This window comes from Erpetoichthys calabaricus, chromosome 9 (genome assembly GCF_900747795.2).
Source record: "Erpetoichthys calabaricus chromosome 9, fErpCal1.3, whole genome shotgun sequence".
NCBI lineage: Eukaryota > Metazoa > Chordata > Cladistia > Polypteriformes > Polypteridae > Erpetoichthys > Erpetoichthys calabaricus.
In genome coordinates this window covers 195,438,224-195,462,782 of record NC_041402.2, presented here as the reverse complement: position 1 = coordinate 195,462,782, position 24,559 = coordinate 195,438,224, and the positions used below count along the sequence as shown (strand labels likewise).

At 49.1% G+C, this 24,559-nt stretch overlaps 1 protein-coding gene across 2 annotated transcripts; it reads left to right on the top strand.

Annotated features, from left to right (window-relative positions):
• Positions 1 to 335: 335 nt before the first annotated feature.
• LOC114657046 (ectonucleoside triphosphate diphosphohydrolase 8-like) lies at positions 336 to 24,223 on the top strand. 2 transcript variants are annotated; one of them, XM_051932305.1, is made up of 10 exons: positions 336 to 915; positions 11,959 to 12,122; positions 12,206 to 12,323; positions 13,789 to 13,939; positions 14,030 to 14,189; positions 14,686 to 14,916; positions 15,912 to 16,184; positions 22,856 to 22,966; positions 23,073 to 23,210; positions 23,290 to 24,223. In XM_051932305.1, the coding sequence occupies exons 2-10, from the start codon at positions 11,994 to 11,996 to the stop codon at positions 23,482 to 23,484; spliced, it is 1,506 nt and encodes a 501-aa protein (XP_051788265.1). In that variant the 5' UTR covers positions 336 to 915; positions 11,959 to 11,993; the 3' UTR covers positions 23,485 to 24,223. The 2 variants fall into 2 exon arrangements, with proteins under 2 accessions (XP_051788265.1, XP_028664619.1); XM_028808786.2 differs by having other exon boundaries at positions 337 to 915; positions 15,915 to 16,184.
• The last annotated feature ends 336 nt before the right edge of the window (positions 24,224 to 24,559 follow it).

The following is a 24,559-nucleotide window of genomic DNA, read 5'->3' as shown; positions in this document are numbered from 1 at the left end:
TCACCTGGAGGCGGCTGTGGGACTTTAGACTCCTGGGGACAGGCGGGCCAGTGGCAAGTGAGTCACGTGACTCCACGTTTACTCTGCTCTCTGACTCGTCACCCCTCAGTTGCGCTGCTGCCGGACGCTCTGCACAGCCACCTTCTCGTCTGGTGCCAGTTATAGGACCTATGGGCAGAAATGACTCTGAAGGAGCCTGGGCGAGATGCTGAAAGGGGGGCACCCGTTTGGCGCCATGTGCTCGTGGTGAGAGGCTGACTGCCCTCCTTGATGACTGAGGGTTTGACTTCTGGCCAAGGGGAGCATCACGAGGTGCAGTCCAAGGGGTCTGCGTGATGGAGAGGCTTCAGGTGTGCTCTGCTAAGCAGATGTTGACCAGGTGTTCCTGTGAGTGTCCAGCCAAGTGACCCTTAACCTTCAGTGGGGGGTGCTCACTCTCGGGCTTGCGTGTGAATAGCGTGTGAAGCCGTGTCCCATGGCATGTGAGGCACACAATGGACTCTTTCTCCTCACTAATTGGATAGTCACGGTTTGCTAATGAAAGCACAAGAGCAGACCTGAGAGGCAATTAAACCTTAACCCTTTGAGGCCAAGGCAGTGCCAACCCAGTGAAGACCCCATCTGGAGATGCCGATGCTACGTCTGGGAGGCACACCTGCACGACTGACCTAACCAGACCGTCCTGTCTTCTGGGCGGCAGCTTCCCAGAGGAGGCTGATGGGCTCCTCCGCTGGTGCCAGACGTGCCCGGCCTGTCAAGGGTTACTTGCCAGCAGGATTCAGTCAGGTGACCTGCGACATCTGATCCCACCCTCCGGAGCGCTATAAACGGCACCGGCACACAGGTCTGCAGCCAGAAAAGTGCGTCTGCTGTGGGAGGGAGCCGTCACCTGGAGCTTCTCGTCACGCTTTGCTGGTAAGAGCAGACATGGGTGGGTGGGTAGGTGGGGGGGACGGGACGGGTTTGCTTCAATGTTGACTCACGCTGGAAAGTTTGAAGGTCACAATCCAACCACAGCGAGAGCAAATAGTAATGCTGCCTGGTTTTAGGTGCGCCATCTGAAATCTGAAAACGAGCCATCTTGGGCGAGAAACAATTCAGAGCACACATGCAGGTGAAGAAGAGGAGGGTGGCATGAAATCCCACCACAGCTTCCTCTTTGGGTCTGGGGTGCTCAGCTCTCCTTACCTCCTTCATGTGATTCTGAAAAATCCCACTGCTGACACTAATGCTGATTTCCTTATTCGTAGCTGGTCAGGGGGTCTGGCTTCCTCCTCTAGATGAGCACAAAGAGAGACGGTGAGCCAGCGAGTTTATATCAGGACAAGTATGACGTGCAGATGGGGGGTCCGAAATAACGGGAAGAGAGCACAAAAATGACAGTCAAAGCTAGAAGATCGTAATCCAGAAGTAAACGTCCTAACACTGCCTTGTGTGGTTCACCCCTAAACTATCACTAAAGGTAGAAAAGCTCTCAAGCCTGGACACAAAGGTCACAGGTCACAAACCACATGGCCAGTAACCGAAATGATACGGTCGAGGTGGGCACTGCCCTCTTTAAGCTGATCGAGGGGGTCACTCCTGGCCAAGGGGGACTATCGAATGCTACGGACTCATGGATTTGCATGATGAAGGGTATCGAGCAACCAATTCACAAAATGAGGACCACCGAGCAAGGACTGGTCAAAATGAACAAGAGCAGAACAAAGCAGAAATTCATAAATCTCACAAACGCTAGAAAGTAAAAGTCTCTGGGGTCCAGAGGCGGCCTTAGGGGTGTGTGGGGGGGCTTAGGGCTGACCAACAACCACCCGGGGCTGGTTACGTCAAACGCTGTCACTGGTATGTGTGGACTCTATAAACTTCTAATGTTCACATTCTCATTGCAGTGTTCAGATACAAGATGATCAAGTTAGAACTGGAGAATAGAACTTGACAAATCCGCTCGAACGGGACACGTGGACCCCATCAAAAGTGGGGCCCCCTTAGGCGCGGGTGGTCGCCCCACTTGCCACCCCCAAATGCCGCTCTTGCTGGGGTCTCATTGCTCTTTCCTGCTTTTCCAATTGTCTTCAGAGTCTTAACCTTTAAATGGCCAACATGAATCCTCGTTACGGTGCCATCTTGGGGTGGCAGTTTGGATAAGGAAGGAGGGAAACTGAACTCCAGAGTCAGCTACAACTTTATGTTTCTTGGCTCTTCACTGGGTGGGCCGATGGTCCACTCGGTGGTCACAGCCCACACTCTGCCTCTGTATCTGTTCCTTAACTCCAGAACAGTCTGTGCCCACATCTTACCCACCGGTTGAGCCCCGCGAGGCTCCTTGTGTGTCTCACCAGATCAATAGCACCACCACTGCCTCCATGCTAAACCCCCATTACCCTCCTTTTCTAACCCATGTATGCCCACTGTAGATGCCACATGGGCTGGACGGGCATCCCAGCCAGGAGAGGGGATGGTTCCTTACCCGGATGGGAGACTACTAATAGGCAGATAAGCATCCCGGGCGGGGAGGAAGAAGGGACCAGACCCGGAAGGAAGGACCAAAAGGGATGGACGGACAGCCCACTGGGAAAGAAAGATGTTGCTGGCGGTTTTTTATTCCACCAGCATGCAAGATGGCAGCAGCCCCGGATGTGGGTGCCCAGTAGGAAACCAACAAGGCATGCTGGGAGATGTAGTCTGGCAGAGCAGACCGGCTGGAGTCACTGGAGGCCACGAGAGGGTGCTGCATTAAGACACACTCCCTGTTATAATGCTTCCATCGGGCGATGACCCTGGCACCGGACGTACTCCCGGGTCTGTAATTAAAGGGACCGCAGTCGCTTATCCAGGCGAGTCGGAGCTGGGAGAACGCTGGGCGGTGCGGTGATAGAGAGAGGAACTCGTGTTTTTGTACATTTGTGCAACGTATTAATGAGTTTGCTTAATAAACCTCCCTGTATTCGAACCCGGGACTCTGTTTGTGAGTTCGTGTCGGGGTTTGGGTTTCCATCACACCACCCTGAGGAATCTCTGAGTGTCCCCTTGGCTTCCCTTTCAAGGCTGACCCCAGTCTGGGAGTGTAAGGGGACCCTCAGCCGTGTCTCTGAGATCCCAGCACGTCGTCCGCGGCGAATCCCAGGACCGTCCTGGCGAGTCTCCCTGCTGGATTGTGGAGGAGAGGCTGCGCTGTCACCTCACGGCTTCTTCATCGATTTCATGTTTGATTCATCTTTCTGTAGCCGGTGCCAGTGTTTTATTTCCCAAAATGTCGAGAGTTCATCTTTACTTGTATTTTCTAGAACAGTTGAATTGAGCTTTGCATTTTTGGAGATGTGGGGATGCCGTTGTTTTTCTTAAGCTGTTTTCTGGTTTCTGTTTTTATAACACAATGAATGGTCGGTTATCAGGGGGTGTAACACTAGATGGCGCTATACCAGCGCTTAACCCGACACACAGACTCTGACAACAGGATTTTAAAACACCAACAAGCTGTTTCATTTCTCTTCTTCCAGTAAACAGAACCTAAAGCTCAATACGCAATCACATTAATAAATACAGTGCATCCGGAAATATTCCCAGCGCGTCATCACTTTGTCCACATTTTGTTATGTTACAGCCTTATTACAAAATGGATTAAGTTCATTTTATTCCTCAGAATTCTACACACAACACCCCATAATGACAACGTGAAAAAAGTTTACTTGAGGTTTTTGCAAATTTATTAAAAATAAACAAACTGAGAAATCCCATGTCCATAAGTATTCACAGCCTTTGCTCAATACTTTGTCGATGCCCCTTTGGCAGCAATTCCAGCCTCAAGTCTTGTTGAATATGATGCCACAAGCTTGGCACACCTATCCTTGGCCAGTTTGGCCCATTCCTCTTTGCAGCACCTCTCAAGCTCCATCAGGTTGGATGGGAAGCGTCGGTGCACAGCCATTTTAAGATCTCTCCAGAGATGTTCAATCAGATTCAAGTCTGGGCTCTGGCTGGGCCACTCAAGGACATTCACAGAGTTGTCCTGAAGCCACTCCTTTGATATCTTGGCTGTGTGCTTAGGGTCGTTGTCCTGCTGAAAGATGAACCGTCGCCCCAGTCTGAGGTCAAGAGCGCTCTGGAGCAGGTTTTCATCCAGGATGTCTCTGTACATTGCTGCAGTCATCTTTCCCTTTATCCTGACTAGTCTCCCAGTCCCCACAGCGTGATGCTGCCACCACCATGCTTCACTGTAGGGATGGTATTGGCCTGGTGATGAGTGGTGCCTGGTTTCCTCCAAACGTGGCACCTGGCATTCACACCAAAGAGTTCAATCTTTGTCTCATCAGACCAGAGAATTTTCTTTCTCATGGTCTGAGAGTCCTTCAGGTGCCTTTTGTCAAACTCCAGGCGGGCTGCCATGTGCCTTTTACTAAGGAGTGGCTTCCGTCTGGCCACTCTACCATACAGGCCTGATTGGTGGATTGCTGCAGAGATGGTTGTCCTTCTGGAAGGTTCTCCTCTCTCCACAGAGGACCTCTGGAACTCTGACAGAGTGACCATCAGGTTCTTGGTCACCTCCCTGACTAAGGCCCTTCTCCCCCGATCGCTCAGTTTAGATGGCCGGCCAGCTCTAGGAAGCGTCCTGGTGGTTTCGAACTTCTTCCACTTATGGATGATGGAGGCCACTGTGCTCATTGGGACCTTCAAAGCAGCAGAATTTTTTCTGTAACCTTCCCCAGATTTGTGCCTCGAGACAATCCTGTCTCAGAGGTCTACAGACAATTCCTTTGACTTCATGCTTGGTTTGTGCTCTGACATGAACTGTCAACTGTGGGACCTTCTATAGACAGGTGTGTGCCTTTCCAAGTCAGGTCCAGTCAACTGAATTTACCACAGGTGGACTCCAATGAAGCTGCAGAAACATCTCAAGGATGATCAGGGGAAACAGGAGGCACCTGAGCTCAATTTGGAGCTTCATGGAAAAGGCTGTGAATACTTATGGACACGTGCTTTCTCAATTTTTTTATTTTTAATAAATTTGCAAAAATCTCAAGTAAACATTTTTCATGTTGTCATTATGGGGTGTTGTGTGTAGAATTCTGAGGAAAAAAATGAATTGAATCCATTTTGGAATAAGGCTGTACTTGAACCAGTGCTTTGTCTAAGACTGTGGGGTCTGGTTGGGCTGTGACTTTTGTTTTGTGATAGTTTGAGCTTTGGGTATCAAAACGACTTTTGTAACGTCAGGAGGTCAGAAGAGGCAGCCGCTAAGACAAGTCAGAAGATGAAGCAGGAGAACACACAGCAACAGCACAAGATCAGCTGTACTTTTATTTCTTAGAGGGATGGGAAGAGAAAACATAAAATGAGAGTCAAAAACTCCGTCTTACCTTTTATCCATCCATCCATTTTCCAACCCGCTGAATCCAAACACAGGGTCACGGGGATCTGCTGGAGCCAATCCCAGCCAACACAGGAATCAATCCCAGGCAGGGTGCCAACCCACTGCAGGACACACATAAACACACCAAGCACACACTAGGGCCAATTTAGAATCGCCAATCCACCTAACCTGCATGTCTTTGGACTGTGGGAGGAAACCCACACAGACACGGGGAGAACATGCAAACTCCACGCAGGGAGGACCCGGGAAGCAAACCCAGGTCCCCAGGTCTCCCAACTGCGAGGCAGCAGCGCTACCCACTGCGCCACCGTGCCGCCCCGTCTTACCTTTTATCAAAACGCAAATCCAAACCCCAAAAAGTTATCAGACTTCTTAACCAATCAGAATTCACACACTCAACGAACAAAGTGTGGTCACGGGTTACCCAGAGATCCTCGGGGCTGCCCCATCGTGCGGAGGTGACAATGACATAACGTGTCATGCTGCCCCAGCTAGTTACCATAGCAACCAGCCCTGCAAATGGCAAGACCCATAAGGACTTGGGGGGGTGGGGGGGTGTGTGGATACTCTCCAGAGATCAGACCGAGAGATATCTGCTAGTGAGGGGTGTTGTCAGATTTAAAGTGGGGGGGGGGGGGGGGTGTCTCACCTTCCTGGTGTTAACATCTTGAAAAATGAACCCCAAAAATCTTTAAAGGGCAGAGAAGAATTCTGCATGTTTCAAAACCCAAACCCTGAAAAAAAAAAAAAAGTGCAAAAATATCAGCGAGAAAAACGATGAAAGGTTGTGACAATGACAGTCTCGTTGTTTTTTTTTTTTTTGTCTAAACCTAAATGTACCACAAAATCGAGGACAAAATTTCACTTGCTGGTAAACTGAGAAGAAAAGACACACAGGGTTATTTTGTATTGGAAGAATCCACAATCCTGGACATCGGGAGCTCCGCCGCGGCCTGCTTTGGAGTTGATGACACCAGTTCAGATCGGGTTATTCTCATATAGCGCCTTTCACTGAGCGCAGGCATTGAGCGTCAGGAGCTCCTTCTGCATGACCCCCGGAAGACGACACTTAACAACGTGGGGATGTGTCCTTCAGCAGGGGTACAAAGTATGGCAGTGCCCACAATGGCAACAAAACGGCATCACGGCCGTCTCAACACATCACAAAAATAATCGTGATAACGTCACAGGCACAAGTAATAAGAACAATAAGCATGTAGTCCACATCTTCAATTCCAGCACCTGAAGCTGCCCACAAGTTGCCAGTGAAAAATTTAGAAAAAAAAAGATTTAAGTGTGGCACAATCACACCAACTTCGCTTCCATGTCCTGTTCCGCTGTGCTCTTTGCTTTGTGACGGAAAACCAGCAGCAGGATGTCAACTCCTGTTATTTATTGACTGCAAAAATGAGGAAGAGCAGACCAAGATTTTCTTCTTCTTCTTTCAGCTGCTCCCATTAGGGGTTGCCACAGCAGATCATCTTTCTCCATCTCTTCCTGTCCTCATCACCTTGTTCTGTCACACCCATCACCTGCATGTCCTTTCTCACCACATCCATACAGTTGGCACTGAGAGGGGCCTCAATATGCAGGGTCTCAAATCCAAAAAGTCATTTCAAGCGGCGCTGTGCGGTCAGGCCGTGCACATCACTCGATTAGTGGAGCGACCAACAAAGCTGAAAGCTGGAGAACAGCAGCGTAACTCCATCTTTAACACACCAATGCCAGCTTAGGACAAGTGATAACACTGACACACTATATAGCGCCTTCCCCACGCTGAAAACACTTACACTTGGTACAAGGCCTAGAAAGAGCCTGGCGCACTCCCTGGTAGAATTGTCACACTGGTGTACAGAATACATATACATATATACAGTATACTGTATAAATATTGTCACACACGGTCAACAGGGCTCTTGGTACTGCCACCTGATGCGTTCTCTTCTTGTGCCACTGCAGGCCACCCGAAGAACCTGCCAATCAATGACCTCATCTCCAGTCCAGAGATCATTTCCAGTCTCCAGAGCATCTTTCTCGATATCTTCCTGTCCTTGTCACCTTGCTGTTACACCCATCACCTGCCTGTCCTCTCTCAGCACATCCATAAACCTCCTCTTAGGCCTTCCTCTTTTCCTCTCTCCTGGTAGCTCTATCCTTAGCACCCTTCTCTCTCCTCTGCACAAACCAACGCCATCTCGCCTCTCTGACTTTGTCCCCAAGCCATCCCACCTGAGCTGACCCTCTCATGTCCTCATTTCTAATCCTGTCCATCCTCGTCACACCCAATGCAAATCTTAGCATCTTTAACTCTGCCACCTCCAGCTCTGTGCCACCGTCTCCAGCCCATATAACATAGCTGGTTTCACTACCGTCCTGTAGACCTTCCCTGTCACTCTTGCTGATACCTGTCTTTCACAAATCACTCCTGACACTCTTCTCCATCCACTCCACCCTGCCTGCACTCTCTTCTTCACCTCACGCTCCCTGTTACTCTCAACTGTAAGCTCCTTCACCTTCGCCAGCTCCACTCCCCTCATCCTCACCCTTCCACTGACCTCCTTCTCTCATTCACACACATGCATTCTGTCCTGGTGGTCCTACTGACCCTCATTCCTCTCCACTTCTCCAGGGTCTTCGCACCCTGCTCCCTACTCTCACTACAGATCACAACTTCTCAGTCCGTGGGACCCCGTGTCTAATCTCACCTGTCAGAGGGACAGACCAAGATATCAGAAAATGTAATGAAGAAGGACAACCACAGCAGCAACATTTGCTCCTGTAGCACATCTTCATGCCCAGAGTGGAGCTCCCAGTGCTTTTCAAGATGTGAAAGAAATGAAAGAATGTCTAAACTGTGTACAGGAAGTAACGAAGCACACCTCCATAAGATACGTACAGCAAGTAAGAGACATGGAGTCCTCAACTACAGAGTTGTCCTTTAAAGTCCCGAAATGACAGCCCGATTATAAGGTCAGGAGACCAGAGTGGACAGAAAAAGGTCAGAAGAAAAGAAAATCTATTGGGGTTCCAGGGTAAAAGACCACCCGGCCAGCCCCCCCACTGGGCATTCTGCCTAACATAGATGGTCTTGAGTTGTTCTTTATCAGTTTTTGTGAAGTTTTTGGGGTGTCCGCATTCATTCCAACAGGTGGCTGCCCAGGATTTTGCTCAGGTGTTGGTGCTGCAGACGGCCGCCAACAGAGAAGAGTGAAGATGAATAAAGACTGTGATAATCCTCTGCATGGCTCGTTTATTAAGGGTAGAAGTATAACGTTGTTACAAAAAAGTCAAATTAAAAGAGCCGGATTTTAGGAGTTCCACGTTTTAGTGCGGCATTTCTCTATCGGTCAAGTATTCCAGACTTTTGGTACGTAACAGCAGGAGGCCACCACGCTGCTTCTTTAATGCTTGGCTCGTGGAGTAATAAGCAGACCACAATTATCAGATCCTACAGAGTGGCAGGGGTCGGGCACTCCAAAATGTAAGAAGGGCTGCTTATGTAAAACTTTATGTGCCATCGGCAGTGTTTTAAAGTCAATTCTGAAGATCACGGGTGACCAGTGTAACGATACTAAAGCTGGTAAGATGGAAGGGCAGACGGGCCAGACACCCTGACGGACCCCCGACAGAGAGGCCATGTGCCCACCAGCTCAGCCCCTCCCTGACCTCATATTCGTTTTTTCCTCCATTGGGCACCCCCCCTCCCCCCTTAGTGCCAGAGGAAGCCCCAATGTGCTCAAAGCGCAGACCCTGCTTGTTTCGTTCATTGAAACTTTGGTTTGTGTTTCAGCCCACTCAGCCCACACTCTCCTGTCTCCACTGTAAGACCCTCTTTGACTTTGGCCACTGCCAGTCCTGTTTGGTGCCACCTCACAGCTGTGACGCTGGTGGCTGTTAAATTATAAAGGAAACCACGAGATCCAAGGCAGACCTACAGACGGTTTCATCAGTTTACTCAACAGTAAGACCCTTCTTAATTCTTAATTCTCATTTCTTCTCTGCTTTGGGCCTCCTCACTCTGTGACTCGCGCTCCTCTCTTTGGACTTATGGCCAGAATTCAATCTCCGATCACAATGAAACCTGCAGGAGTCCTCTGTGTGTGCCTTTCCAATCACTGCTAATGGATAACCTTGGTGTCTTTTACTTACATTCTACCACAGGACCCAATCCTATTGAGCCCCTTTGCCATTTCTATCGGGTCCGTTTTGCCCCACCAGTGACTTTAATAGATTGTCCACTGCGTTTAGGGCAGTTTTTACCACAATGTCCTCTGCTCTAAAGCTTACGATCATTTGTACTGCAGCTGAAGATGATCAAGTCAGGTAAGATAGGATTGGAGAGAAACATCAGACATCCAGGGCTGTCAGAATGAGGTCAAGGACGACCCCTAAGGCAGACCACTGAGTGGGCACACGAAGATATTGAAAGGGTTAAGCAAAAATGGACATTGACTGACCCCCGTATCCAAGGTGACTCACAACATTTATAATACAATTGGTTACATTGCTTTTTGGTTTTTATAAATGGAGCAAAGGCAGGTCAGGTGACTCGCTCAGGGTCAGGCAGTGATGTCAGTGGTGGGATTTGAACCCACAACTTCAGGGTTTGAAGACCAAAGCCTTAACCACCTCACCACACTGCCTGCAAAAATCAACATCTGGGCACTTCAGAGGCCTACAAACAAGAACCACAGGCTACAATGGAGCAGAAAGGGAGAGGGGGAAACCATTAAAAACCCCTGGCCCAAGAGCAAAGTGCAGTTTCTCAAAATGGAAATAGATTGGACACTGACTATCTATCTATCTATCTATCTATCAATTATATAGTGCCTTTCATTTCTACCTATTTATTAATTATATAGTGCCTTTCATATCTATCTATCTCTTATATAGTGCCTTTCATATCTATCTATCTATCTGTTATATAGTGCCTTTCATTTCTATCTATTAATTAATTATATAGTGCTTTTCATTTCTATCTATCTATTAATTATATAATGCCTTTCATTTCTATTTATTAATTATATAGTGCCTTTCATATCTATCTATTAATTAATTATATAGTGCTTTTCATTTCTATCTATCTATCTATCTATCTATCTATCTATCTATCTATCTATCTATCTATCTATCTATCTATCTAATCCTGCCTACTATACCAAATTCTATCTATCTATCTATCTATCTATCTATCTATCTATCTATCTATCTATCTATCTATCTATCTATCTATCTATCTATCTATCTATCTAATCCTGCCTACTATACCAAATTCTATCTATCTATCTATCTATCTATCTATCTATCTATCTATCTATCTATCTATCTATCTATCTATCTATCTATCTAATCCTGCCTACTATACCAAATTCTATCTATCTATCTGTTATATATTGCCTTTCATTTCTATCTATCTATTAATTAATTATATAGTGCCTTTCATTTCTATCTATTTATTAATTATATAGTGCTTTTCATTTCTATCTATCTATTAATTATATAATGCCTTTCATTTCTATCTATTTATTAATTATATAGTGCCTTTCATATCTATCTATTAATTAATTATATAGTGCTTTTCATATCTATCTATCTATCTATCTATCTATCTATCTATCTATCTATCTATCTATCTATCTATCTATCTATCTATCTAATCCTGCCTACTATACCAAATTCTTTCTATCTATCTATCTACAGTATGTTACATTTACATTGACGTATTACTTGGCTGACGTCTTTATCCAAGGTGACTTACAACTTTGTTCATTTTTCCAGCTGAAGCACTGGCAGGTGAAGTGACTTCTTCAGAGTCACACGATGTACAAAGCAGCATTTGAACCCACAGCCTGAAGGCCTGAAGTCTAAAGCTTTAACCGCTTCACCACACTGCCTGTCCATAATATTAGCTCTTGGTTGCACTGCTGCCTCGCTGTAAGGTGACCAGGGTTCACATCGCCGGTCCTCCCTGTGTGGAGTTTGCGTGTTCTCCCTGTGTCTTCAGGGGTCTCTTCCTGCTGCTCCAGTTTCCTCCCATCATCCTAAAATATGCACTTTAGATGTATTGGTGCCACTAGAGCTGCCCGAGTGTGTGTGTGGTGTGAGTGTTCAGCCCTGTGATGTACTGGCGCCCTGTCCAGGGTTGGTTCCTGCCTTGCGCCCTATGCTAGCTGAGACAGCCTCCAGCCCCCCCCCGACACCGTGACCCTGGTCTGGACACACAGTCCTACACCTCATTACCTGACAGCACTCTAATGGAGGCCCATTTTCTTATCAAATTACCTGGGTGAAGCCATGTCACACAACTAGTGAGTCAATAAAAGTGAAACACATTCGAGTCCCTGAGCTCCTGAGTGTCATTACAAGTGCCACCTAGCTGGCAGCCATGGTGTGCTGCCTGGGCGCCAAAGGGTACATTTTAGTGGGTCAGAGTGAGCACTCAAGAGGAGTCAGGTGCTACATTGTGTGCCCACACCCCCCGATTCCCATCCCTCTGTTTGCTGGTGGCACCTCCTCCTCCTCCTCTTCCTCTCCAAGGCTCCGCATGTCTCTTCAGATGTGTTGTTCTGAACCTGCTGTCTGCTTTTCAGGAGTCCAGCTGCACTTCACCTGCTGCCACCAGAGGATGGGAAAGTTTCAAGTCAGGGGGGTCCTGCTGACATCACTGGTGGGTGCGGCCGTGTTGTCACAAGTCATCGCTCTCATCCTTATCTTGGTCAACCTGATGTGGGTCAGCCTGCCCGTGGGCTACAAGGTACAAGTGCCCAGGGGTGCCCTCTGATTTGCTCACCTGGGGGTGCCCTCTGATCTGCTCACACTGTCTCTCTCTCCCCCCAGTATGGCATGGTCTTTGACGCCGGGTCCACTCACACCGCCCTCTTCCTGTACAAGTGGCAGGGGGACAAGCAGAACAGCACAGGACTGGTCACTCAGGTTATGGTCTGCGATGTGGACGGTCAGTAGGTGACGCTGTGGGGACGGAGTGGGCTGAAGTGTATTGTGCTCCTGTGTGTTTTGTGTTTCCCATGAACGGCGCTATATACATTGCTGTGAAAAAGTATTTGGCCCCTATCACAATCACCTCTGTTTTTGCAAATCTCACACAATGGATGGCCGCAGACCTTCAGGCAAAGGGGACCTCCGTGAACACACAATGCACTTTTAAAATCAGGACTTTGATATTAAACACTCCTTGTGCCCCCACAGTCTCAGCACTTGGCTGCAGCACCAATCACGACTCGTTTGATTGCACTCCTTCCTGCACTCTTCCTCGCAGGACGGCCAGTAGGTTTGTGGCCATCAGTTGCTGGTCCAGCACCTCTACTTGGGTTCAGGTCAGGACTTTGACTCGGCCACTCCATTTTGCTTTTGTGTTTTGGCACATCGTCCTGCTGTGTAACCCAATGGAGCTTCAGCTTCATGTCACAGACAGGTGACTGGATGTCACCCTTAAGAATATTCCGCTCAAATGCACCATTCCTGGTTCCTTCAATGAGGCTGCGTCTCCACAGCCTTCACACCTCATCACACTGGCACCACCATGAAGGTCTGAAGTTCATCTGAAGTTCTTACTGTCCAACGGCAGTCACAGCGAGACTAGTGTAGACCACAGAGTTTGCCTTTTGATTTGTCTGTCGTTATTCCAAAAGGCGTTCAGATCATCCAGGGGTCCTCTTGTGCTGGTGTGTCTCTTGGTCACCAGACGTTTCTGCCTTGCTGCTCTCCCATTTTTCCCCCATCTTTTTCTTATCATAGAGTCCTGGACGCTGACCTTAGCTGAGGCTACGGAGTCCTGTCGTTCTTTGGGTGTTCTTCTTTGGTGACGTCATGAATGAGTGAGTGGGTACTGTGCCCTTGTGGTCATTTTGGCAGAGAGGTTTACCTTCTGATGATGCCCACTGTACCATATGTACTCCATTTGGAGATATTGGTGGAATCTCCCATCACAAATGGTTTTGTTGCTCTTTGTTTCCTTATTAGTGAGTTTCAACAACTGTTTATTTGCTCCTCTGTTCTAGAATTCGCTTTGCTTGAGGCCTCGTATTCTTCTAGAAATCTTATGGAGGTTACTACACTTAGTATGGGAGCAGGTGTAGAGGAACAGGGCTGGCTGGGGTGGAACTTTTGATGAACTTTGAGTGAGAACTAAGGGGGCAATTACTTTTTCACACTGGCATAACTTAAAGACATGAAGTAGCCCTTTCGAAATGGTGCTCTGTGTTCACTCGGGCGCCCTTCATCTAATTGTGCACTTTGTCTGAACATCTGACGCCACTCATTGTGACAAATACACAAAGCTGGAGGATGCCAGGAAGGGGGCTAATACTTTATCACAGCACTGTGTGTCATCAGGTGGCCCAAGCCCCCCGATGTCCGCCATCCACAACTGTCCCCTAAAATCTCCCGATGTCTTCTCGCAGGCCCAGGAATCTCAAGCTACGCCAACAACCCTCCGGCCGCCGGTCAGTCCCTCAAGGTCTGCCTGGACACCGCAGCGGCCGCCGTCCCTCGAGAGAACCAGCGGGAGGCTCCCGTCTACCTGGGCGCCACTGCTGGCATGCGGCTGCTTAAGTAAGTTGGTCAGAGGACAGAGGGCCGGGCACGCCAGGAGGGGAGGGGGTATCAGCGAGCACTGAGTGTCTTACTGCTGCCATCCCACAGCATCACCAGCCCCAGCCAGTCTGACCAGGTGCTGGCCGAGGTGGCCAAGTTCATCCAGCTCTACCCGTTTGACTTCCGTGGCGCCCGCATCATCTCTGGAGACGAGGAGGGGGCCTACGGTTGGGTGACCATCAACTACCTGCTGCAGTCCTTCATCAAGGTCAGTCCATCCAGGTGTCCTCGTCATTTCCTCCACTGTCCCTCCTGTCCATCTCTCCTTCTGCACTTAATGCTGTGGCCTGCTTTACTTCTTGGGGTGCTGGTCGCCTGCCTTGCGCTGTTCTCGTGTCCCCAAATGCCACTCGCTTTGTTACTCGAGGCTGTGGCCAACTAAGTCTGTCTGGTCTGGTGTTTGGTCAGATCATCTCTACTGGGGTCAGTTTGTCCAACACCGGCCCCATTTCTGGTGTCACTTTTTCTGTGGTCTGCTTCATTTTTCTGACCAGTGGTCACTTTATCTCTGGTTTGTTTTTCCCTCTTGTTCCTGCAGAAGCGGGCAGCTCTCTTCTGACGTCTTCCATTTTGCCTGAGCGTTGGTCACTTGCTCTTTGTCCATTCTGGTCAGTTCTTTTGGGGCATTCTCTGTTTTATATAACGCTGGCCACTTTGTCTGCTGTGCCATTCTCACCAGGTGGCGCTCTCACTCTCTCTTTCAGTGCACATTTGAAGGCAAGTGGAAGCTGCCAACTAGTGCCAAGACCCTGGGGGCGATGGATCTCGGAGGAGCGTCCACCCAGCTGACCTTCACGCCGGCCGTGCCCATCAAAGACAAGAACTACGAGTCCAACTTCACCCTCTATGGGAACAAATACAACGTCTACACGCACAGCTACCTGTGTTACGGCAAGGAGCAGGCCATGAAGAAGGTGCAGGCCAACCTGATCCAGGTGAGCCACTTGAGGAACGAGGGGGGTCTGGGGACGGTGAGTGGACCTGACTGACCAGAACTGGAACCAGTCACTGACCTGTGAGTGGACCTGACTGACCAGAATGTAAACTGTAATGGTTAAGGAGCAGGCCATGAAGAAGGTGCAGGCCAACCTGATCCAGGTGAGCCACTTGAGGAATGAGGGGGGTCTGGGGACGGTGAGTGGACCTGACTGACCAGAACTGGAACCAGTCACTGACCTGTGAGTGGACCTGACTGACCAGAATGTAAACTCTAATGGTTAAGGAGCAGGCCATGAAGAAGGTGCAGGCCAACCTGATCCAGGTGAGCCACTTGGGGAGCAGGGGGTCTGGGGGCCTTAAACCGAGGGAATGACAATCACTGACTGCTAAGTGGACACACACTGACCTATGAATGGGCAAAAATGAGCAGACTCTGAACACCAAATACTGACCTCAGAGTGGACACAACTGAGGAGAGTTGGGGAACATGATGTTGACCTCTTGAGTGGACATGACTGGCCAAAATAAAAACTCTATTCATAGACTCTGAGCACCTCACACTGACCTCTAAGTGGACATGAATGACCAGAATCTGAAAATCGGACGCTGACTTCTGAGTGGACTCAACTTACAAAATATAAACTGTGACCATTAATGTGTGGTCGTGACTGACCAGAGTCTGGACACCAGTCACTGACCACTAAGTGGACACAACAGACCAAAGTATAAAGTCTATTCATTGACGTGAGTGGTCAGAACTGACCAGAGTCGTAGACTCACTGAATGGATGCTGGACTCCGATCCCTTCTCATGTGGCCTGAGCTGAGCAGATGGTGACTTGCAGCACAGTGACTGACCACAGGGAAGGGTCAGCTGACCAGATGTCCTCCCATCTCACTGACCCTGTTGGGCACACAGCTGGTCAAGGCTTCTTCTCACTGACCATGCCAGACCAGCGTCTCTCACTGTCCACCTTTGTTTTCTTTTTAAGCAGCAGTCCTCAAGTCTGTCAAATCCCATTGACCACCCCTGCTACCCCACCGGCTACCAGCTGAACACCACGCTTGGCGCCATCTTCAACTCTCCTTGTGTCTCGTACTCGGGCAGCGCCAACCTCAACACGCTGGTCAACTTCACTGGGACAGGCAATGCCAGCAAGTGCCAGGAAATCATCAGGGGCATCTTCAACTTCACGGCCTGCGGCTCGAAAACAGACTGCACCTTTGACGGGGTCTACCAGCCCCCCATCAGCGGCAGCTTCTTTGTAAGTCCTCCGGGGGCCGTTGGTGTCCAGCGCCAGGGTGGATGTGTAAAAACGTCTGGTGAGAGGCGATGCTGACCAGCAGCACTGATTGTCCAGAGAAGGCTGACCGCTTCATCACCAGGGGTCTCATGTGTAAAATTCACATTAAAACATGGCGTACGGACAAAAGCATCCAAATGCGTAAATCTGTGCGCACCCCTTTACAAAGTCTAATGAACGTGAAATGTAACACACGTGTACGCGCCCCGACTCCTCCCAGAATTTACATAATTTAATATGCAAATCAATATAAACGGCCCCTTTTCTTCTGTGCTTTGTTAAAAGACAATGACAAAAGCACATGGGAAAAAAAAAGAATTTCAGCGAATAGGAAGTGGAGGCAAAGAATAACGTCCTCGTCCTATTGGTTGGCTTAAGCAGCGGTATAAACAACAAAAGAAAACTGATGGAGTGAAACAGCGTGGAGGAGACTCTCCAAAGTTCAAGTTCAGAAAGTCGTGAAGTGCCCGAAAGGTCAGATATCAAAGTCACCGTGAAAAGCGAGTCGCAGCCCACCGTCTGTTTATTCTGTCACAGCAGACCCCCGTGCTGAGGACGCAAATCCACGTGTTGATGGTGCTGCCGCTCATACACCTCTGCCTCGGTAACCGACGGGAGACCTTCTGGCTGTGAGCGGACAGACGTTGTTCTGGAGTCGTAAAGTGGACGCAGTAAGAAGTGAGGCCAACTCATTTAGGGTATAAGGGCTGTACTGTGTGATACTGACTTGGGTGGCACGGTGGGAGTCACGACCCTGGTGTTCCCTGCCTGGAGTTTGCATGTTTTTCCTGGTGTGTTTTCACAGTGGGCTTCGGTTTCCTTCCAAAGATATGCAGATTTGGTGACGCTAAAACAAAGCCAGTGTGTGTTCTCACCTTGCGATGAGCTGATGCCCCGTCCAGGGATTGTTTCTGCCTCGTGCCCAGTGCTAGGCACATGGGTGCATCCCTGGATTGATGGATTTAATTATTAAACATCTTTTTCAAAGATATTGTGGCGAGGTGTCCTCAGAATTTAACGGGTGTTTAATTTACAACACAGTGAAGCCAGACCTTATTCTCACCGTCATGATATCTCGTACTGCCACCTGCTGGAATCTTCCAGATTTACGTAAAGTACGCGCACAGTGTAAACAGTACAGCGCTTGCGTAGCAGTAGTGTCCACGGGCACACGCATCATGTGGCGTGAACTATCAACCCGGCCAAAAACTGTGATGGGAAGTTCGGATCATTTTACCGACTCGGACCTTTGAGTCTCATTCAGCAAAATGAACGAATCTTTTTTCGAGTCATTTCATTCATTTAAGCAAAATATAATTAAAACGTTACCTGTTACCTCCGTAACACATCTACTGCTTACACAAATGTTGATCACACTACAAACAAGACAAAACTATAATGCTATAAGAAACAGAAAATATTAATTCATTGTTTACCTGGGTCTTTAGTCTGTGATTCGCTACTACTGAGCCGGCAAGTGGTCACGTGACAAAAGAACGAATGACTTGAAAGACTCGAGGAATGAACTAGATAGATAGATAGATAGATAGATAGATAGATAGATAGATAGATAGATAGATAGATAGATAGATAGATAGATAGATACTTTATTAATCCCAATGGGAAATTCACTAATCAATTCTCTTTCCGGCTCAGACTGCATAGGTTAAGCTTATGGGGCTGTCACGTGATGAACGAACGACTCGAAAAACCCGAAGACTCGAAAAAACTATAGAAAGTTGCGCAAATGCGCATGCGCGACTGAGTGAATCACTCCCACGAGTCGTCTTCCCGAGTCATATTAAAGATTCGTGAATCGTTCAAGAACGACCCATCACGGCCAAACAGTGCAAAAGCAGCCATGGCAGCGGAGAAGTTTAGCCATTCGGTGCACCATTATATGGTTACGGGTTGATTACAATCTGGTGGCTTAAATTTATAAACGATATGCGGTTAATTTCAGTGTATTTGATAAAGCTGCGTCAGGGATGTGAATCTAAAAGATAAAGAGAAGCCACACTGGGACAGCAGCACTGCTTTGATGCTGGGAGCCACCAGTTTGCAAAATCGAATGCGCAACAACTGGGGCGGGGTTTAGTGCTGGCGTGAGAATGGGCGTGGCTTTACTGCAAGTTTAGTTTTCATATATCGCGATGTGAGCGTGGAGACGGGCGTACGCAACATTTATACGTGAAGCCCCTGCTGTGCTCCATGGAGACGACACCGTGACATGTACACAATACAATACAATACCATTTATTTTTGTGTGTGCGCCCTGTGGTTTGTTTCCTGCCTTGTGCCATGTGTTGGCTGGGATTGGCTCCAGCAGACCCCCGTGACCCAGTAGGTAGGATATAGAGGGTTGGATAATGGATGGATGGATAGTTGAGCATTACACGTGTATGAACCGCTATTTCTGGTTGACCTCCTCCAGCTTCTTTCTTGCCAGTAGCTGGTGACCCGCTCGTTCCCTGGAGACGCTGGTATCGTTCGTTGAGTCAGTAATGAAAAGGGCGCTTCATTTACAGTTTGTGCGCTGAAGGACAGCACATTTTTTTCTCCCGACTGACGAGTGTTTTCCAGCCTCGGTGGCAGCACTGATGGCCATTTCGGCCTGAGCCGTTTCCAGTTTCGTCAGCGTGCTCAGCAGCCGGTGAGTCAATCACACAGTTTGTTTCAGCGTTGTGTGAGTTTGTGCGACACTGTAAGTTCGGGACGGGACACGACGAGTTAGTAAGGGACCAGCTGATTGAGAAAACGTCTTGTGAACAGCAGAGAGAGCGTTTCTAACTGGAGCCGGATACCTTAACGTTAAGTAAAGCCGTAGAGATTAAAGTCAAGTCGAAGCAGCGCTCGTGGCCGCCTGTAAACCGTCAGGCACAGCAACAGCACCACCTACTGGCACATCATCGCCAACGCCAGTGCAGGCTGTAAAGCGGCGCTGTGGAAACTGTGGCGCCCTCAGACATTTTACCAAAGCACGAGACTGTCCTGCTCTGTAGACGCCAGTGCTGTAGAACTTGTCCAGAAATGAACCATGTTGCTCGGTGGTGTCGCTCTGCTCCCAATCCGCCCCCGTCTGAGACACCTTCATCTTCATCAATAATTAACTCGGTGTCCAGACCAGGCAAACCCTTCAAGACGTGTGCCCGTTACGTAAACGACTTTCTTCTCCCTTGACTCAGTGACACAGGTGTCTTTGTTGAATAAAGTGACATTTGAGAGACACTTCTTTGACGTCCCACTCCAACACACCTCAGTAGCACTGGCAGGAGATGGCAACTCAAACACACCAGTTCTGGGCGCTGTTTGTCTTGCAGTTCACTATAAAGACCAAAGGGCCTTTTGATTTTTCATTTTTTGTTACCACGATGGGTGCAAATCTAACGGGTTTGGATCTGCTCCACAGATTACAATGTCATTTGTGTGATTCAAGTGGCACTGACATTATGCAGGTGACATCACCATGACAACAGGCCTTCCCAATGTTGGGCTGCATTACTGGGTTCATCCATCGACCCCCAGTGGATAAAACGATTTCTCCAGTTACCCACCCGCTGCTCAGACTGCCATTATCTTTAAGAGCCCGGGTTTGGACAGAGCTCCGCCACCTGCTGGTAGAGGACATTATTGAACCAGTGGATGCTTCCCCATGGATTTCAAATTTAGTTGTGGCGGAGAAAAAAATCAGGAGGTTTGCGTATTTGCGTTGATCTGCGTTCTGTAAATAAAGCAATTATTCCTGATAAATGCCCTTTGCCAACTGGCACACATTTTCATGGGTCCTAAACCAGGGCTCTTTGCAGGTTCCTCTTGATCCTATGAGCAGAGATCTTTTGTGACACACCTCGGTGTCTTCTGTTACAAGAGGACGCCTTTAGGTCTCCGCTCAGCACCTAGCTGTCTCCAGAAGGTCACGTCTCTCATGCTGGCAGGAATTCCAGGTGTAGCCATTTGTTTGGATGACATCGTAGTGCATGGTACCACCCAGCGCCAACATGATAAAGGTTACCACGTCACTCTTAACTCAGAAAAGTGCAAGAAATTGAATTTGTGGGGTACAGGCTGTCAGGGCAAGGCCTATAATGTCACATGTGGATGCCATCCACTCTCTTCCTGAGCCTCAAACATCCTGACAACTGGCATCCTTTTTGGAAATGGTGGCATATTACCTTCGCTTCCTCACACAGTTTGCCTCAACAACAGCACCTCTTTCTACGCCAGCGGTTCTAAAACTGTGGGGCGCGGAAGTAACAAAAAAGGGGGCACGGATGTTGCCATATGTGGCGTAATTTCAATATTCGTAGGGAAATTTTAAACTTGTAGCGGTGTATCGGCAGCAAAAAATATAGGAATACATTTTATTAGGGTTTCAAAAAAACGTTATTGGGGCGCGATTAAAACGTTAGGGGGGTGCAAATACTTACAGGTTGAGAAACACTGCTCTACGCCATCTCCTTAAGAAGGATGTGCCCTGGCATTCGGCAGCAGACTGTTAGAAGGCAGTGGAGACACTTAGGTGGCAGCTCACCTGTCCTCCTACTTTAGCTCACTTTAGTCTTACAGCTCCCACTATTGTGACGTGTGATGCTTCTGCTGCAGCTTGAGGAGCACAATGGCGTAGAGAGGCCTGTCGCGTATGCTTCACGGGCACCGTCTCCCGCTGAACAGAAGTATTCTGTCGATGAAAGAGAAGCTTTGGCCTGTATATGGGCTTGTGAACGCTGGCACCTCTTTTACTCTCCGTACGGACCACCAGGTCCTCACAACACTGTCACACACAAATGGATCTGGTCATAAGCCCCTCAGGTTGCTGCGTTGGGCAGACCGTCTTCACCAGTGCAGTATGAAGCTTGACATCACACTGGGTGGGCACAATGCAGTAGCAGACCTCTTATCCTGAGCAGTTGTGCCAGCTGCAGTACAGCAGATTTGTGACCTGGTGTCTATGTTGTATGCCCCCCTCTCTTCTACTGTCTCTTTGGACCAGCTGTGCCAATCATCTAGGGATGACCCTGTTTCCTTTTTCCAAACTTTGCTGTTTTGTTAGGGATGGATGGCCCACCACTATAGAACAGAACTGACTCCATACTATCGGGTTAAGGGCCATTTATTCTGTTGGGAAGATGTCTGTTTTCGTACTCTCATACCAGCAGTGCTATGAACACAAGTTTTGTGACTGGCACATGAGGGTCATCTGGGCACCATTAAGCTGAAACAGCATTGTAGGGCTATTGTGTGGTAGCCTAATAAAGATGGCGATGTTGAGGTGCTGGTTAAGGACTGCACTGCCTGTCTCTAGTCCACCAGCTCCTGCACAAGGCCACTTGCTCCTTGGAAGCACATTTGTGGTGAATTGCTTGGTGCCCCACGCCACGCTTGCTATCTCCTGATGGCATATGAGCTCCATTCCAAATGGCCTCTTGCAGCTGTGACTTCCCAATCCATAATTATTAGGAGCCTGGGTTACCTCTTCGCTCGGTGGGGCTGGCCAGACATGATAAGCACTGATAATGGGCCCCAGTTCACTTCTGGTGAGTTTCATAAATATTTGGACAGAGAGGGAAGGCCATTAAGCACATTAGAACTGCTGTGCATCACCTGGAATCAGATGGCAGGGTCGAACGTCTCAACCGCACGATAAAAAATGGAATCCGGGCCTACCTGACAGAAGGTTGGCAGTTTGAGGCAGCTCTCCTCCAGACCCTGTTACCAAACATACCACCACAGGGGCATCACCTGCTTCCTTAATGTGAGGTAGAGAGCGGACCCTCCCTTTGGACCGTCTTTCTTTGGGTACCTATGCCAACTCTCTCCCAGACACAGGCCCACGTTACCACCCAACAGCAGCATTTCAGTCAGGCCAGAAACCCCAAACTGCTGGGTGCGTATCAACAAGATGAGACCCCGACGGTCAGATCCATTGCAAATTACTTGGCAGCTTGGACCAGCTACTGTTCTTCTGCAAGATGGTTCTCGGCGTCACGCAAATAGCCGGACAAAAGTCACATGACTGAGGGGGCTTTGTCACGGCACAGAGATGGCACGGGACCCCCAAACACTGGCTGCTCCTCAGTCGCTCCCATGGCTTTCCAATGAGGTTTCACGTTCATTCAGGCCCAGAAGACCACCCTCCTGGCTTAAGGACTTTGTTACCAAGTAGGCCTTCATTTTAAAAATGGGGAGGGCGGATGTGGGGGTGGGGAGGAGGAAAACAGAAGTATTGGATGTTAACAAAGAGACGACAGTCAAGCAGTACACGTGTGTGGACCACTAGGTCTGATACACCACTCGGCTCCTTAGAGGCCACTCGGTGCTTCACAATGACCATGGAATCCAAGTAGCCACTCCTGGTCCAATCAGACTACCACCCAGGGTGACACGCTGACCAGACACGACATACGAGTGTCCACGGCTGGACTAACTGGCCGGCACTTCTGTTCACTGACCAGATCAGGCGTCATTGTCAGTCCATGCGGTGCTTCAGGGTGACCGTGACACGCCAGCATCCACGTCGGGTCTGATCAGAGGCTCCATACTGCCCACACTTTACTGACCCCCTGTGAAGTGCTGGCCGGTGTGGCAGGGGCACATGGTTAATGCTAACTGCCCCCTCTTGTTGCTGTCCACAGGCGTTTTCTGCCTTTTTCTACACGTTTGACATTTTAAAGTTGACCCCTAAAGCATCGCTCAGCGTCACTTTGGACACCATCAGCAAGTTCTGCCAGAAGCCCTGGACTCAGGTGAGCGCCTGCCTGTCTGTCTGCTCATCTGTCAGTTTGTCACTCTCTGTGTGTGTGCCAGTGACAGCAGTGCCCACCGTGTCTTCACCTCCCTCGTGTTTTTCAGCTCAAGGCCGAGTACCCCACTGAGAAGGAGGACCGCCTGCGTGACTACTGCGCCTCGGGTTACTACATCACCACCCTCCTGGTGGACGGCTACAAGTTCAACAGCACATCCTGGGACAACATTCAGTTCCAGAAAAAGGTATGGGCTGAGGAGTTTGGGAGGGCAGTAGGTGGGCACCGCCTGGCATCTTACCTGCTTGTCGTCATGTGTCCCACAGGCAGATGACATGGACATCGGCTGGACGCTGGGCTACATGCTCAACTTGACCAACCTCATCCCTTCCACGTCCCCCGGCCTTGTCAGAGGTCAGGGTCCAGGAGAGTGGACGGCCTCCATCTTCTTCACCGTCTTTTCCATATTCCTCTGCTTGCTGGCTTTTAGTGTCCAGTGTTTTTGGAAAGCTGACCACTGAAGCCCGGACAGACTGGATGTGTGTGACGAGTGACCCCTGCAGTCTGTCTCTGTTACCCGTGGGTCCAGACGCTGTTGGAGTGGACGACTGGCGAGCTGTAGAGCAGATCTGAACTTATAGGGGGCTTCCAAATGTTTGGGCTTAATGAAGGATCACCACACACACACACACACACACATGTGCATCACCCCCTGACCTCTGACCCTTTACTACTCAAATTCCCTGCACCCTCATAGAGGTCTCCTCCCACCATTGACCCTTGAACTTAACTGTTGACTTGTGACCCTGAACCTTAACATCTCCACATGTGACCTCTCCATCCCACCACTGACCTTTGACTGTACTCTCCACTTTTGACCCCTGACCCTTTCTTTCAGATTTCCTGGCTTTGATGCCCCCAATGCCTGAACCCCACTCTTTTGTTCAGGGCCTTTCCTTAAACCCCTCGGTTCCCTTCTTACGGTACCACTGACCCTCCGTGGTGCCCACTAGATTAGCGTCCCCCATATATCCTGGTATCACAAGGCATTCCTGCTTGACCCCTGAACCCCCCCCCCCCCAATCCCATGCCTGACCTGATTTCCTCTCCTTCCCAGCTTTTTGATGAGGACCCTGTGCTGATGTCACCTGATCAAGATGCTGCCCTGTGATTGGTCAAGCCGGGAGTTTGCTTGTTTGGTTATTTGTTTGTTTTTTTTTGTACCTTTTATGGACGCCATGTTGAATGAATAAATGTTTGGCAATCATCTTACGAGTCGCCTCTTAGTTGTGCCCCCCCAGGACTGGATGTCCACGTGTGCTGCCCTCCCCCCCCATCCCACTCAGCCATGTAACTAAGCTGATGTGCCACTCTCTTACCCAAGGGGTGTTGCACAGGTTTTGATGTTGGCAGAGCTAAAAAGTGTGCCCCCTACTGGACAATGGGCACATTGAACTCATTTGCTGCCATTGGCTCTGAGCAGGACAGCCTGAAATGTAAGGCAATGGAGAGGGGGGCACCTGATGGGCTGACCTTCACATTGTCTGTCACATGAGAGATGTCATCAAATGCCTATCCTGCCCGGCTTATTCTGGG